Here is a 15663-nt window from a genome sequence, read left to right as displayed (position 1 = left end):
TTACAACTAAAATCATTCATCCATACATGTGAAGAAAACAAAGCAAGTCAGTCAAGCTTTGAACACATTGGTTTTCATTGTGGGTATCTCATTAGTAAATACTTAACAGCATCTAAAAGTAATGACTCTCTTTTCTATTTGTTTATTAGTTGCTAGGAAAAAAAACACATGCAGGAATAGTCATTACCAATTATTGCTGTACAGTGATTTGCAAGAGCTGCTGTCACAGATGGAAAAGATATCTGGCCATTTTTCCACAGTAATGTAGCTACGAGGCTGAAAGAGTCTACCCACGTCTCATGAAGTACAGACGTTAACTCAGGATCTGAAAAGATAACACAGGAAAAAATCAAACCACTTAAAAATATGTACAGACCTGGAAAGCTGAGCCTGACCACGCCTGTCCATTTGCCTCAAGGTGGTACCTAAATGAAGACCTGCCTCAGTCTGGTTATAAAGGAAACAAAGTACTTCATTACCTAAGCCAGCTTTGGGACGTATGGTGAGAATCCTGAAGGTATTCCCTAAGAGAGGTTTCAGCAGTTCATCCTGGCTTACAAGATCAGAGTCCACCAATAAACATGATTTTAGAAGCCTGGACACAGATGACAAGTACTGAAGTAGTAACAAGACCTGTTAAATATTTGTAGAAAGATATGAAATAAAGCTATATATTTATACCTTCCACATTATTTTAAGTTTACTCACATTAATTTAACTGATTCATAATGTTTTAATAAAAACCATTTAAATAATAGAACATGAATTTAAAATTCTCTCAATTTTTACTGTAGAAGATGAAACAGAATCCCTAGACTGGAAACACATATGTGCAATCAATTTTCTAGTTGCAAAGCAAAAGTTCCTTGTGAGAAGGTCATGATTCTTGCTACATTTACAGCAGCATACTCATTGGATGGTCACAAAGGAAAAGACAAAAATGGTCATTAATACTGAAGAATACATGTGTCTTCCTAGAAACAGAAGCTGACATATTTATTTATTTATTTATTCTCATAAATTTTCTGCAGAAACACATTTCTTTAATTAGAAGAGTAATTTACTTCCAAGTAAATCTGAACTCAGAGCAGCAGAAGATACAAAATGGTTGTGGCATGAAACAGCATATTCTATACATTGTATATACAGAATTAAATTTGATAAAAAGGTAGTTCTATCAGCAGCAACCCTATATGGTTTGCATACATCAAATCAGCTGAGAACTATGTAAGTGTCTGCAGGATCAGAGACAAAGCAATGCAGCCAGATGTGTTACAGATAAATATCCAATGTGTCAGTAACTATATCTGGCTCATACTTCAGTAACATACAAAAAAATTCTATTACATAATTTCTTCAATGCCTAAATTTAACTTATACTTTGAAAAGACAATTCATTTTCAGTTTGGTCATTCCAATTACAATCCTAACACAGAAATTAATTCTTCTGGGTTGAATAAAATAGTTTATTTTCACTTAAGCTTTGTCAAAAGCACAAAGATTCACATGAATGTGGCCTATAACAGTGTGTCTGGACTATGTTAATGAAGATAAATTATGCTAACATAAATGAATTCATAACTTAAAAAAAATAGGAAGTAACAAATGCTTCTCTGACCTGAGCTTTTACATGTTCCATATGACATTGATGACCCAATGGAGCTTTCAGTTCCAAGATGTATCTTTCAACCAGATTAGTACTAACAAGACTAAAACAAAATATATTGGTTAGAAATATGGTTAAGTAATTAAACAGTCTATTAACTTAACATTCCATAGAAGAGAATAATATAAATAAACCAACTAGAAATAAGGTAAGATGCTCTTACTGCTAAACTCCACTATTTTAAAGTAGTCTAGTGCAATGGCATCTATAGCAGCAGTACATTGTTTCAAAATAGCTAGACTAATATAAATTCCAATAGCTGCTACTGCACTGGCAAAAATCAATTTTTTCTATTTGATTTCTTATTTTCTTTCCTCTAGAAGAATAAACAGCTCTGTAATAATATAAGCTGTACTCACACCAGGGTTGTTGGGGTTTTATGTTTGTTTGTCTGTGTTTCGTTTTTTCTATTAATTGCACTATGAAAAGCAACTTCAAATGCTCTTGAAAATTTTTACCAAAAAATGAACTAATTTTTCATGCTACACTTCAGGAGTTCCAAACATTTTTTAAGGACAAAAGAATTGGCTACAATGGAAATGGAAACATGGCATACAATCTGAAGACTTCTTTGAAGTGGTTCTTCCTTTTAAAAGGAAGTAAAATACTAGGATTCATCATCCAAATTTGGCACGTTCTATTTACTCTCTTTTAGCGTGAAAATCCTTGGCTCCTCTTCAAAATATTTGATACAATTCAAAGAAGAAAAACAAAATGAGCTGAAATGATATGCAATTGCAAATACCTGACAAAACCCTAAAACATCATGAGAGGAACACAGTAGTCCTATACAAGACATACACCACAAATGGAATCACCAATATGACTACCTATTCTACGAAAAAAAAAAAAAAAAAGAAGTAATTCTGATTCATTTCTTCAATTGATTGTATTTTTTTATTAAAAAAAAATTGAACATTTCACGAGCAAGACGTGACCAATAAGTTTAATAGTTTTAGTAAGAAACATGGGTAGATCTCCTTTGAAGATTTTTTAAGCCTCTATTGCTACACCTTGTTTGTAGTTCAACAGTTATTGATCTCATACCTGCTGAGAGTTGTTAGCAAATGTGTTTGTTGAAGGGCAATTCCAGTATCTTTTGGCATGACAACCAGCAGATTGTGCAGAAGGCTGCAAACAGCTGACAAAAGGGCAGGTGTGACTACAGCACGCTGTTTAGATAGACCAGCAGACATGGGAGCATCATGTTGACTTGGAGATTCTGTTATGGTTGTATCACTTTGACCTAAAGTGTGTTGAATAAAAAAAAAACCCAAAACAACAAAAATATTAAATTACAGTCATTATATAAACCAAGTTTATTTGTATTTTTCATAAAACATCCAAGTCCTCTCTATATTTAAATTGTATATTCAGGAATGAATGGCAAAAAAAACCCAAAAAAACAAAAGATTAAATCAGATACAGGAAATAGTTCCCAAATAAAATGCTCCCTCCACCAGGCATTAAATTAAGATAACTAGCAAATTTGGAAAGACACAAATTACCAGTACTTTCTTGAAAAGAAAAATATTTTTATTTGTACACAGCTCTCTCTACATCCATGATTATAAATATATTTTATATTATATTAATTCTTATGCTTCTACATATAAAGAGAATTATATACAGATCTTTGTGCATGTATGTGCATACACACTCCTATGTATGTCTATGGCAGCTCTACCATGATGTGTTGAAAGCACGACTAGATGCCAGGAAGAGAACCTAAGTCTTGAGTTACATTTCAAGCGCTGCCATTTTCACTTGCTTCTGTCAAATTTCATATGAAAGGAAGTGTTTAATATTTGTCTGCTAAAACAACCACTAGAAACATCAACTGCTCCAGCAACATGCAAGCTGTACAATGCACAGCATGGACAAACACTGAAATATGGGCAGGTGAACACACTGGATTTACATCAGGTACAAGACTCAAGCCTGACTTACCTTGTGCCGTAAGCCGATCAACCACAGCTTCGGGAATAAAACTGGCTGAGCCTGGAACTGCTGCCTGACGCTCAGTAACGCTCCCCAGTGATGGTGATGCAGACAGAACCTAGAAAGCCATAAAAAGGAAACCAGTTGATTCCAGCTTTTACAGACTAGTCTTTTATTTATATTCTGCTTAGGAAGGGAGAAAAACACATCATAACCAACGAAGTCAAATACAATGGACATATTACTGTTCAAAATAAATTTGATTAGATTTTATCCACTATGTGTGTGTATATATATGATAAAAACCCCTATAATTGAAACTATTAAAAGACGGGCAATATGAACGGTCTGAAAGATTTCAGTCAAGAACTGATCAATGCCCATGTTACTGGAAATTCCTTCTCTTCATCCTTCTTTTTCATCCATATCATTGATTCAACCTACATTTGGATAAAGATAGAAAGACATTACTGAAGCATTTAAACTCAAATTTTTCATGGACTATTTGCTCTACTGAGAACATCAGCACTTGTCCCTTTGTACCAGGACACACTCAGATAAAAATATCACAAGTGCATTTGTCATCAGTCAAAGTTGATATCCCTGAGTCTTTTGAACTCTGGGTACTTCTCTTAACCTTAATCCTGTGATCCTTAAATGTATTCATTTCATAGTGTAGCTATGAGATGTTTAAATGACAGTAGATAACTTTACTGACAGAATACCATGCTCCTCCTACCCATTTTGCACTATTCACATTATGAATTTTGTGTGTTTTCAAAAGCTCCTAATGCTCTTGCTACTGTGTTTAAAACCACAAGCCTGAGATCAGAAGACCCAGAATCCACCTAAATTATGTGCTTTTGTGACACAAGAAGACCTGTAACTTGTTTCAGAGCACAGGACAAGTATCTATCATGTTAAGTCACTCTTTCACTTCTGGTTTTTATTTTCTAGATGCAATAGTCACATCAGACAGTTTTCTTCAAGAGTATAACTACATAAAGCAGAGAATACAGAATGTAGGAGAATCCAATGAAATCCCAACAGAGTCAGAACTGGAAGGGTGTTATTAGAATTTTCCTCACAGTGAGCTTTCTAAGGAAGACTGAAATATCTCAAAGGTTTCCAACAGTTGGAATATATTTTTACACAAGGAAATGTTAAAAGTGATTTAACAGACAAAAAGGTGCAGGGAAGGAAATCACAGATCACTCTGTTCCTAGCCATTGTATCTTTGCAACCACCATGTTGTACACTTCCTCTTCTCCCACATTTTCCTCTGGTTCCACTATTGTTCATCCTACAACCACGAGTCTTTCTTCTTAAATCTGCTCAGTCATTCCTCAAGAAAAGTCAGAGGATTATTGTAACACATAAAACAAGGTACAGTGAGATCTGGGGGTGTGTCCAAAACACAGGGAGCACATAGAACTCAGAGAGTAAGCACATAGAGTGTCCAAAATATAGAGCACATAGTGTCCAAAACACAGAGAGCTTGGATCCCATAAACACTAGGAAAATGCTTGGCTAAATTATTTTCTTATTAGCAAAATGCAGTACCAAGCTGTACTGAGTGATTGAAATTCAAATCCTATTTTGATTGCACAACTAAAAAGCATATTTGCCAATTTAAAAAAAGTTACTTGAAGTTCTATGCTTGCTAATTTAAATAATTACCAAAATCCATTATTTATATTAAGCTAATCTATCATGACACATGGCAAATTCTGCATTTTTTCAGCACTACACATCAATTCCAAGCATTCTAATAGGTGAGAAAAACCAGACCACTTTTCCTTAAATAATCCAAACCCAAAATGCAATTTCTATCATTCCATATGGTTTTTATGAAACAAGTAACTATATTAACTACATTGAGAGTCATCTTACAGATATAATTATGAATTATACAGCCTTTCACATATTAGCAAAAAGTATCAGTTACCTCTGATACAACTGTTCTTTCTCTATCTTCTAAGACTCTCTAAATACTTTGGTCAAGAAAATAAATAGTTCTCAGTTACATAAAAAAAAAAAAGGCAGCAAAAGCTTTAGCTGGTTAGAAAAATATCATCTTCCTGCACTGATGGAACATTTATTGTTAATTGCATCACAGTGGGAAATAGGTTAAACACCAAAATTTTCTGTCATAACAGAAAATATACAGTAATACAATGAAGTTGTTTCCACACTATTCCGCCTTCCAGGGAAAAAAAAGAAAAGATATTGCCACTTGTCTAAGTCACCTTTGATAAGGATGAACTACAAGTTTAGCACACAGTATTTAGTAAAGGATATTTACTACTGCTACCATATTGTTCCTGGGAGCAATGAAGCATTGTGCAGCTGAACAGTGAAACTTTGGAAGGGGATGTAATAGGGGAAAAGGTTCTGTGTGTGTGGAGAGGGAGACGACAAGTGCAGATTAGAACTAATTCAAAAGAATACAAAAATTGTCAGAGTGGAAACACAGGAGAAATGTGAGGGTTTTGCCATTTATCTACTAGATAGGAATAAAAGGTCTTTTCTTAACCTCTAGTACAAAAATCCCTCTGGCATTGCCTTAATAGGCTTGCAGTGATTAATTCTATTCAGTTCCCTTTTCAAAGGTTTAAATCACTTAACTGTATAACACTCTGGTAACCACAGTTCCAGAAAATAAAGCACACATTTTTATAGAAAATAGCAAAGATGATTTCATAGGAAAGAATGGCCGTGACTTAAAGCTGTCTAAGAGATGTCTGTAGATCTATAACCCACATCATTTTTAGCTCAAGTTTTTAACTAACTGCTCATTTTGCTAAGATATCCTGGACACAGAACAACCCTAGCATATTTATGCAATGTAAAGCAAGTCGGGAATTCCATGCAAATGGGTGATCTCTTACCATATCTATGAAACACAAACCAAACATGTTGGTTAAAACAAGAGTAAGAATTTGTCTTCTCTAATGATAACCTGAGTTAACATTTAAACTATTTATTCCATAAAAGACCAAGATTATTAATAATCTCAGAATGATAGGCTTTTTGCAGTATCCACATTCCAGTTCACAGAAAAATAAAGATAAATTTGACAAAAATCTGTAATCCACTGGGATATTAAAGATAAAAAAATACAGTGCATGTGAGTTAACATAGTACAGACAATCCAGTTCTGCTGTCTTTTCTATTACACCAGAACATTGATTTTTTCATCCCTACATGACAATTCTTTACTCTATAAAACAAACAAAACTTTACTTATGGTTTCTGTAAAATTTCTGACTCTCTTTTTAATTTTAACAATTTTATTTCTGCAAACTTGGAAAAAATAATTGGGGATGGAGGAAAAAAGATAAAGCCAAAAAGTAATTTAGCTGCAACTTTCAGTTACGGTCATATGGCTCTATGTGAAATCAGCTCATGATAGCAGACAGCTCAAATAAAGAACTGGCTACATGAAATCTCAGAGAATGTCAGGAATAGGAAACAATATGGACATATCTAGATCAAATTTTTAATGTTATTAAAACAGGAGAGAAGAGTTTTCAATAGAAACAATCTACTTGGTTTGATTGCTTTTTCTCAAGTATTTCTGGGTGTTTTCATCAAATCTGTGCCACACACCCTAAAACACATTTGACCCTTCAGTGAGACCTGCAGATTCCTTTCCATCTGTGATGGGGAAAGCACGCCATCTGGTGGCCTTGGAGTAACAGGATCTTCCCGGCACCATCAACATCCAACATAGAGCAATAAACTTCTACAAATTTTTTTTGTAATGACTTCACAAACATATTTCTTTATTCATACATCGAAACAGAAATTGGGCCAAACTGTGACCCAAAAGTTTGAAGTAATGTAGGAGTAAATTACAAATGCTTGAGATTTCAGGACAAGTTTTCAGAATGATTTCCTAATTTCACTAGATACACACTTAGCTAACTGCTCTCTGAAATAGAGTTTACAATCAGCCTCCATCAAAGTTACGCTCATCCACCTTTCTTCTCCTAATTTATAGTGGCGTTGGAACATCAGATCTCTACATCTTGCAGCTTGGAAATTTTCAAGACGTCTTGTCAGCACTGGCATTTTTTAAAGGTAAGAAACTCAGTAAATAAAAAAAACTAAATGAAGTTTACAGCTGCTAAAAATGCCCATGAAGGACTGAAGGACAAAGGGAAATTAAACTAACTTCCAGAAGTGACAATCAAAGTCTTAGTGGGACTAAGAATCTTCGTACATGTCAGGGAAAGAAGAAAAACAAAACAAAACACAAACTTCTATAAAACTCACATGGTTAGCTGTAAGAGCCTAATCTTAGCAAGTATGAAGTCTACAATATGTGGAAGACTGATATAAATTAGTGTAGCTTAGTACTACCCTGTACCTTCCACTGTTCATAATTACTTGTGTGTCTGGTGAATGGAATAGTAGAGCTAAAGTCTTTGCGTAAACTATGTTGCCACTTTACATATAAAAAATATGATACATTGATTTGATCTAGTAGATTCCAAATTTTTTTTTTCGTTTTTTTAACTACTGAAGCTTAAGAAATTTAACGCTATGAACTTTTCCAATTCTTCATAAAAACTCAAGCACAATTTTAAGTATATTAGACACCAAACCCTGATAAGAATTGCTGCAGTTTAACTTTGTCTTCAAGTAATGTGAACAAAACAAGATGAAATTTGGTCAACTTTCACTCCTCTAAGTAAGAGGCACTCAATTTATTCAGTAAAAAGTGATCTAGGAACAACTGCTTTTTAAAAATCTGAGATTCTTATGTAAATAGTTTTTAAGGAGCAATCATGTTTGCATATACTTCCTGATTTACATGCACTTTCATTTATTTTAGTTTTGATCTTCAAATTTGAATATTTGTTTATAAAATAACCCTAAGGGGCTGGGGGGTTGTTGTTCTTCATTAATGAAAATAAAATTAATTAATAAAATTTCTGAAAATGAGAAATAAGTTTACAACTAAAGTGCACTTTTTCCTCATTTATTAAAAACATGGAAGATAGCATTATCAGTACTAGACAGGAATAAATTTATAACAGAGAATCACAAGAACATGGAAATTATACTTGTGTAATACTTTTGAGACAAAATTTTAATACTAGTTTTTCAGTTTTTATTTTTACTATGTTTCACAGCAAAATTAGGCAGAGAAATTTTTGTCAAGAAAAAAATATAGGATCTTGTGATTTATCAGCCTTTGTCAAATCCACACATGCATATGTTTAGGAGAAAAGAAATTTCTAAACAATGATATTCTGGATTCAGTAATATATCAGATGGTCATTCATAAATGAAATTAATTTTGAATATGAAACTAAAGCTTCATGTTCAGTGCAACATGTCAGTTTTCTTGGATCTATACTGCAATCTTCAAAAAATACATGATTTTTATCAGGTAACTAATGAATGTTACAAAAGCTTTCTCCACAGCCTGAACTAATATTACAAATCTACTCTAGAACTGAAAGAATGTCTTTCAATTTTGCCTCCTGCATTTGCCATCAAAGATGGCACACGTGTACAGCTTTTCATTGCCATAGTCAGAAACAATTTTTTAAGCAGTCACCTGCTTTCAGTTTCCCACGTCTGCAAGCACTTGTGCCACTTTTAACTTCTACAAAAGCATTTTCAGAATCCAGGGTTTATTATGGCCCAGAATACCCAATGTATTTATGTGGCTTTGATTGATCCAGTTCTGTAGCCGTGTTGTGTAAACACAGGTTCACTCTGAACAGACAATTTGGATAAAAGCAACAGAAGTGACAACCAGAAATGGAGACAACTGCATTTTGTCAATAAAGCCAATTACACAGTAATCTCTAGAGAATATGCCTTGTTGTGGGAAGCTAGAGAATTCAATACAGCCTTATGCATTTAGCTAGTCAAGGCAAGCTGCCTTATTTATTTTTGCTCAGGTTAAGAATCACAAAAGGGTTTTTGCAGCATATTAAAGCTACATTGGAGTAAATTTCAACTTAATTTCACAGCTAATTTCTGATTGAGTTCAGGTTTTGAGTTTTGCCAGAGTTTTTTTTTAACAATTTTAAGAGCGCTAATTTTCTTGAAAGCAGTTCACAAACAACTTTATATTTAAAATTAATAATTACTCTTCAAGTTACCATAGTTTCAGATGTTGAGTGAGAATGTGAAGATTTTCTCTGACTAGGTGGAGCCTTCCAAAGATTGAGAGAATCATCAAAATCTATAGGGAAAAAAAAAAAAAAAAAAGAATCAAAATTACTGCAACAAGCTTTTTAAAGGACTGTTTCAGTGAAAAAATTGCCAAGCACATCTATCCTTCTGAAGATCTCAGAACACAAGTTTTCACACATTGTATCTATGAAATCTTACAAATCAAATTACCCGAATAAATAGAAATAAAAGATTTTCAGTGAAACAAAGTAGTCTAGAAAAAAATACACTTCACTCAAACTGCAGTTGCATAGCCTTCAGTCATTTTAAACATTTTAGTTTCATTTCAGTTAAAACACAAGAGTACAAAAGTATTGAAGCACTATACTAGGGTCTCAAAGAACACATAATAAACTGATATCCTTCTCTTGAAAAAACTTCAAATTCGCATTTTAAGAGAACTCGTTTCAAGAGGACCCATATTCATAAACACAACAAAGGCAGAATTACTAAGTCAATCTGTTTCAGAATAAAAAGTGCCAAAAATGTTATAGCACAAATCTGTCAGTAATACTTTTGAAGCTGTCATATATTTAGAAAAGAAAATAACAAGGAATAAAGTTAGACTACACCGTTTGTGAGTGCAAACCTACAAAAGTAGATGTCCTATATATATCCTCAGTAATTACTAAACTGAACTAATGATCTTATTTTTAACATTACATTGAAGATGACTTTTATACATTCCTAAAAAATATGAGAAAATTACATAGGGAAAAACCTAATAAGCTTTAGGTCCTATTTTCCCCTTTCTAAAGAAACAAAAATATTATTTCCTATTCCTGAAATACTGCATTTTCTGGCTTTGCTTTGCAAACTCTGAATAAAATCTATCTCAATTGCTCACTGAAAAGTTTTACCATTCTACATTTTCAGTTACTATTAGATACGACATTGCAGGAGCTCACAGAACTACCAAAAGGCACATATGAGAACCATGGGAGCAGCAAAATGGGTTGGATTGAAAAATTACACTTATAGATAAAATAAAGCAGATACTGAAGAAACTGAGGATTTTTATGGCTGGAATTTTGTGTATGGTAAGGTATTTCTCTCAGTTAGTTAACTAAGAATGCTCCTTTTCCTTGGGTCTGTCATAAAGTCATAACTTAGCTGGGGAAGTAACATTTCTCTTCTGTTCATGCCTCTGGAAAAGCTTTATCAAATGCAGAATCCAGCAGGATGCTCAGCCTGGAATGTGCAAAACAACTCAAACAATACATAAATTTGCAAAGCTCTAAGTGGTGAACTGAGAGGGGGTGTCATGCTGCTTTCGGTGTTGAATTATACTAAACCAGCCTGACTCATCAACCCCAAAAGTTAAACATCCTGATAGAGAGTTGAAGGATACTTTATCATGTCTGCCACTTGTTATCTAAAAATCCTAAGGCCCAGCTGGCCTGAGACATATGATTGACAGTCAATCACTTTAAACTCTCATGGGTGAGTACTGTCAATCTCTTATTAATAATTGTTTCTTTTTTGCCAGCTTTAATATAGTTGCTTTAACATAATTCCTTTCATATAGTACATTATACTACACTAGCAGTTTTACCTTCTATACTGTGTAGTAAATAATTCTGATTACAATCTTTTTATCTAGTTGTTTATCATAGTAAGTCATTCATTTTTATATAAATATATCTGGTTTGCAACCCTTAATCTCACAACATAAAGTCAGACAAAGGCTGAAACACATCTCTACAATTCCTTAGATTTAAACCACTGAAAAAGTCTGGGTCTAGGTTTGAATCCAGCTGCAGACAGGTTCCTCTCTAAGAAGACATTTAAAGAGCAAAGGGGTCCTTCCTGCACCTTGGGACTCAGTGGCAGGGCTTCTCTAAACAACTTGGTCTGAAGCTCCCTCTTCACTCATGACACAGACTTAAAAAGAACTATTTAAATCAGCAGCCTTAAAAGATGGAAATATGGAAACTTAGGCCCACATAAATAGGTAAGAAAAGGAAAAAAACCCACTCATTAATTTTCTGCCCTGTGACAGCTTTTACTAATTGATCTCTGAAAAATCCCCTAGCTTTCTAAAGTTACAATCATCAGATATATTTGGACAAGGAAACGTGTCTCCACAATGCATCACAGTGAGCCTTAGAAATATTGTTCAATAAATTGTTAGTAAATATAAAAGTTAGAGCTGAGATATTCCAAGGGAATACAGGTTAAAAACATACAAATAATACCTCAATCTGAGTATTACATTTCATCAGTCTAGGAATTAAATTATATATCTGAATGTCTTAGAATGCAGATTATTAGAGTCCATTCCTACTCATGTAACTTTGAAGCTGAACACATGAAGAAACAGGAATCTAAGTAAAGTTAATCTATTTATTTTTCCCAAATTTTCCTTGTATGAAAGTTGACTGGATGTCATAAAGTGGAAATTGTTAAAAGTATTTTATCCCCAATATTTTGCAAGAAAATTTACTGCAGAACCAATTACGTCTTTTCCATTTTCAACTTTCTGAAGATGTAAATAACAGCCCAGAACCTTTTCTGAGCTATGTTAAATTAGAGACTTATCTACTTAAATCCTCACAGCAATCTTTTGACTTCACAACACATTTAAGTACAGGGTTTATATACATTATGTTTCCCTCTTATATAGAGGGGAACAGAATTACTGGAGGTAAGTTACTCAAAACAACACTCTAAGTAGGCTTCAAGCACCAGAAGATGACATCAACATCACTTACCAGTTACACCACCTTTTTCTACGCTGAGCTTGTCTTCCTTGTAAGAACTCAAATCGAACATGTAACATCCCAGGTAACAGTGTTTCACCATCTGATTCACATGTTCATAGAACTGGCAGTGATACAAAAGGGCTTTAAGGGCAGGTATTCCTGTCTGAGAGAGGCCAGATTCTTCATCATGCACACAAGGACCCTGAAGACATTAAATTCACAGACATCATTACTTTAAAGAAATGTTTTATATAGAATGAACTGTCAGAAAAATCCACCCTAACTAGGGCTAATGCTGTGTATATGTGTGTACACTGGTTTACAGGCTGTAACTAATAAATTCCAAAAATGAAATTAAGATTTTAACGTTGAGCTAAATCATTATATTTTACAAAAGCTGTCATGACTTTGCAAAATCAAACAGTTATTAGTGTCCTGATAAGTGTGCTAACAGTTAAGTAAGAACTCATGAAAAGCTGTAAATGAGTGGCATCAAGACAGTAAATGTACCAGACTTTACGATTTTCATGTCTCATTTATTTCTACTTACAGGTACTAAGCAATGAAAAAGTTTTCCTTAGGCAAAAACAACACTTAGATAAGACTAAATATCCTGAAAAAGTCCTCCTGCCCTAAAGTATACCGTCATTATACTACATCTAGCTATGTCAATCTTCTGTGAAAAAAGATACTGTAGAAAACAAGACATAACCAAAATCAATTCTCTTTGAATTATGGTTTTCAATTATTTCTTTTTAAATACTGACATCAAGGAAAACTTGCTAGAGCAGTGGATTTATACCTTAAGACAATGGATTGTAGTCATATTTCAAATAAACAGCTTAGGTTGACTACCTTTGTTAAACATTTCTTCAGAGTTTTCCATGTTAACACAAAACCCAAAAAGTTTTATTAAGCTACACATAATCTGGTTTAGACTGACCATAAAAATTAGAAAAGCAAAGAAGGCAGAAGAACTCAAAAATTCAAATCAATTACATTGAGAAAGGCAGTTTTAGAGGGCATCCTGCAGTAGTTCAAAAATAAATTAGTTAAAATTATGGAAAGAAAAACTTTCAGTGCTAATTATAAACTTCCTTTGGCAGTCAGGAGAGAGCAGAATCAAACTGGATCAACTGAAAATAAGTAACTTAAAAACACTATTTATCCTCAATGAACTCTCCCTCAAACCCTTCATTTACACTGGATAGAAGTTTATTTCCCAATAAAAAAAAATGAAATCAAAAACCAGATACAGTAGAAGTAATACTATAAGTAATAAGTAATACTATAAGTAATAAGTAAATATAAGTAATACTATCTTGTATTACAAGAGAAGCTATCACCAAAATTTTAGATCGTTACTCTCATTCTATTTGGTTTCTGTAATACAAAAACTACTTTCACTACTTGCCTTTTACATCAGCTAGTGGAGAATGAGATATGATGAACAGTTTGAGGCAGAATGCAGCATTTCAAGTAAACTATTTATGATGAATTATAAAACTCTACTCATACACTGTCAGCAACAGTGACTGTATTGACTATGACAAGTGCAAACTTAGGAAATGCTGAGAAATTTATTCCAAATTTTACTGCCCAGGATTGTCTTTGCCAGTTTCAAAAGCCATGCCAGATACTTTACTGTACAATGGGGGGCCTTGAAAGAGTTACTCATCAATTACATTGACAGAGTGCTCTGACTTCAGCAATCTTTATACAACACAGTCTGCTGCACTCTTAGACTGCTTTACACAGGCTGGCTTGACTCATGACTAAAGAGCAGCGTAGGAAATTTTTTAAGTAACATAGCAAAATGAAATATTATAAAGCAGATCAACTAGACAAAAGTAACACTAGAGACATTCTCATGAAGATACTGGCCCGCAAACTCTATTTCTACTTTTTTTTCCCAGTCCTATATGCCTAAGGAATAAAATAGTAATGTTCTAATTTGGCTATAGCACTGTATTCCTACTATTCACCAAGATCCATTTAATAGCTCTCCTTTTCTTCCTGGCTCTAAAGGAAACAGACAAAACACGTTGTTCAGTACAAAGGAAAAAAGTTACTCTGAAATATAAAATTTTATCCTGGTGGTATGTTACAGTTTTAATTGTTGTTTTTCTTTTGAACAGTTTTAATTTACCAGTAACCATGAAGTGTTGTTTGATAACATCTTTCAGCATGAACGCTTTTTAAGTGATGAGCAATTTCCATTAAATGCAGTTCTTAATAAGAATCACATTGACTCAAAGCTTCTCTTAATTGCACTGGAATTCATCCAGAATTGTGCAACTGGATTCAATTTTTGTCACCTCACCATAGTAATTGAATTTTTTTATAAAAGGCTAAAAAGCAACTTTTAATAGAGTCTATATTGACAAGCTACAATGGCTGCCCTGTTGTTATCCCCTACTATTATGAATTTAGACAAGTACTGTTTATATTGATAAATTAGAAGTAGTAAGACTGAAACAAGGGCCAGATTTGTAAAATTGCTTCCACATCTTCTTTTATGATTACATGTAAAGAAAAGATGAGACATTCTGTACAATTCGACTCCAAGAAATAGCATAATCAATTTTGGGTGCAGCTGAATCATAGATAACTTATCCTAGTAAAACAGCTGGAATACCTTTCAGCACTAACTTGATCTTTTGCAGAAAGGAACAGATTAAAAATAATATTGCTGCGTCTGCAAATTTCTTCAAAAACTAATATACACTGTTCCCATATAGGTAATCTCAAACACTGAAAGGAACAAGACAGACATTAAAAACAGATATGAAGGTCACAAAAAAATTTAAAAATTGCAAGCTAATATCCTAAATATCCTGATGTGCAATGAACCAGACTTGCTGAGAGTAAAATAAGATGACTGACTCAAGAACAGAACTGTAAAAGTCTCCAGGGCATCTTATCAATTTAAAAAATATCTGATAAGAGAAGGTAGAGAGATAGACTCCTCTCACTGGTATTCAGTGACAGAAGAAAAGGCATTGAGCAAAAATTAAAATAAAGGAAATTCTATTTCAGCCTAAGGAAAAAAACTCTCTGAGGGTAGGCAAACATGAGAACAAGTTGTCCAGAGAGACTGTGGAGTCTCCATTCTTGGAGAAACTCAAAATCCAACTGGAAACAGCCCCG

General features: G+C 33.6%; 1 protein-coding gene across 6 annotated transcripts in view; it reads right to left on the bottom strand.

Annotated features, from left to right (window-relative positions):
* RTTN (rotatin) overlaps positions 1–15663 on the bottom strand; it is a 79585-nt gene that overhangs the window by 21149 nt on the left and 42773 nt on the right. For all 6 annotated transcript variants that reach the window (XM_058039723.1, XM_058039688.1, XM_058039681.1 and 3 more), the window contains 7 exons: positions 12523–12715; positions 9736–9818; positions 3617–3725; positions 2714–2912; positions 1619–1709; positions 480–633; positions 188–325 (listed from right to left, as the gene is read on the bottom strand). In XM_058039723.1, the coding sequence (XP_057895706.1) occupies positions 188–325; positions 480–633; positions 1619–1709; positions 2714–2912; positions 3617–3725; positions 9736–9818; positions 12523–12715 (967 nt within the window). The remainder of the gene's footprint in view (positions 1–187; positions 326–479; positions 634–1618; positions 1710–2713; positions 2913–3616; positions 3726–9735; positions 9819–12522; positions 12716–15663) is intronic.

The sequence above is a fragment of the Melospiza georgiana genome, chromosome 1 (assembly GCF_028018845.1).
Source record: "Melospiza georgiana isolate bMelGeo1 chromosome 1, bMelGeo1.pri, whole genome shotgun sequence".
Taxonomy (NCBI): Eukaryota; Metazoa; Chordata; class Aves; order Passeriformes; family Passerellidae; genus Melospiza; species Melospiza georgiana.
The sequence above is the reverse complement of the archived record's forward strand: the minus strand, read 5'-3'. Positions and strand labels throughout refer to the sequence as shown.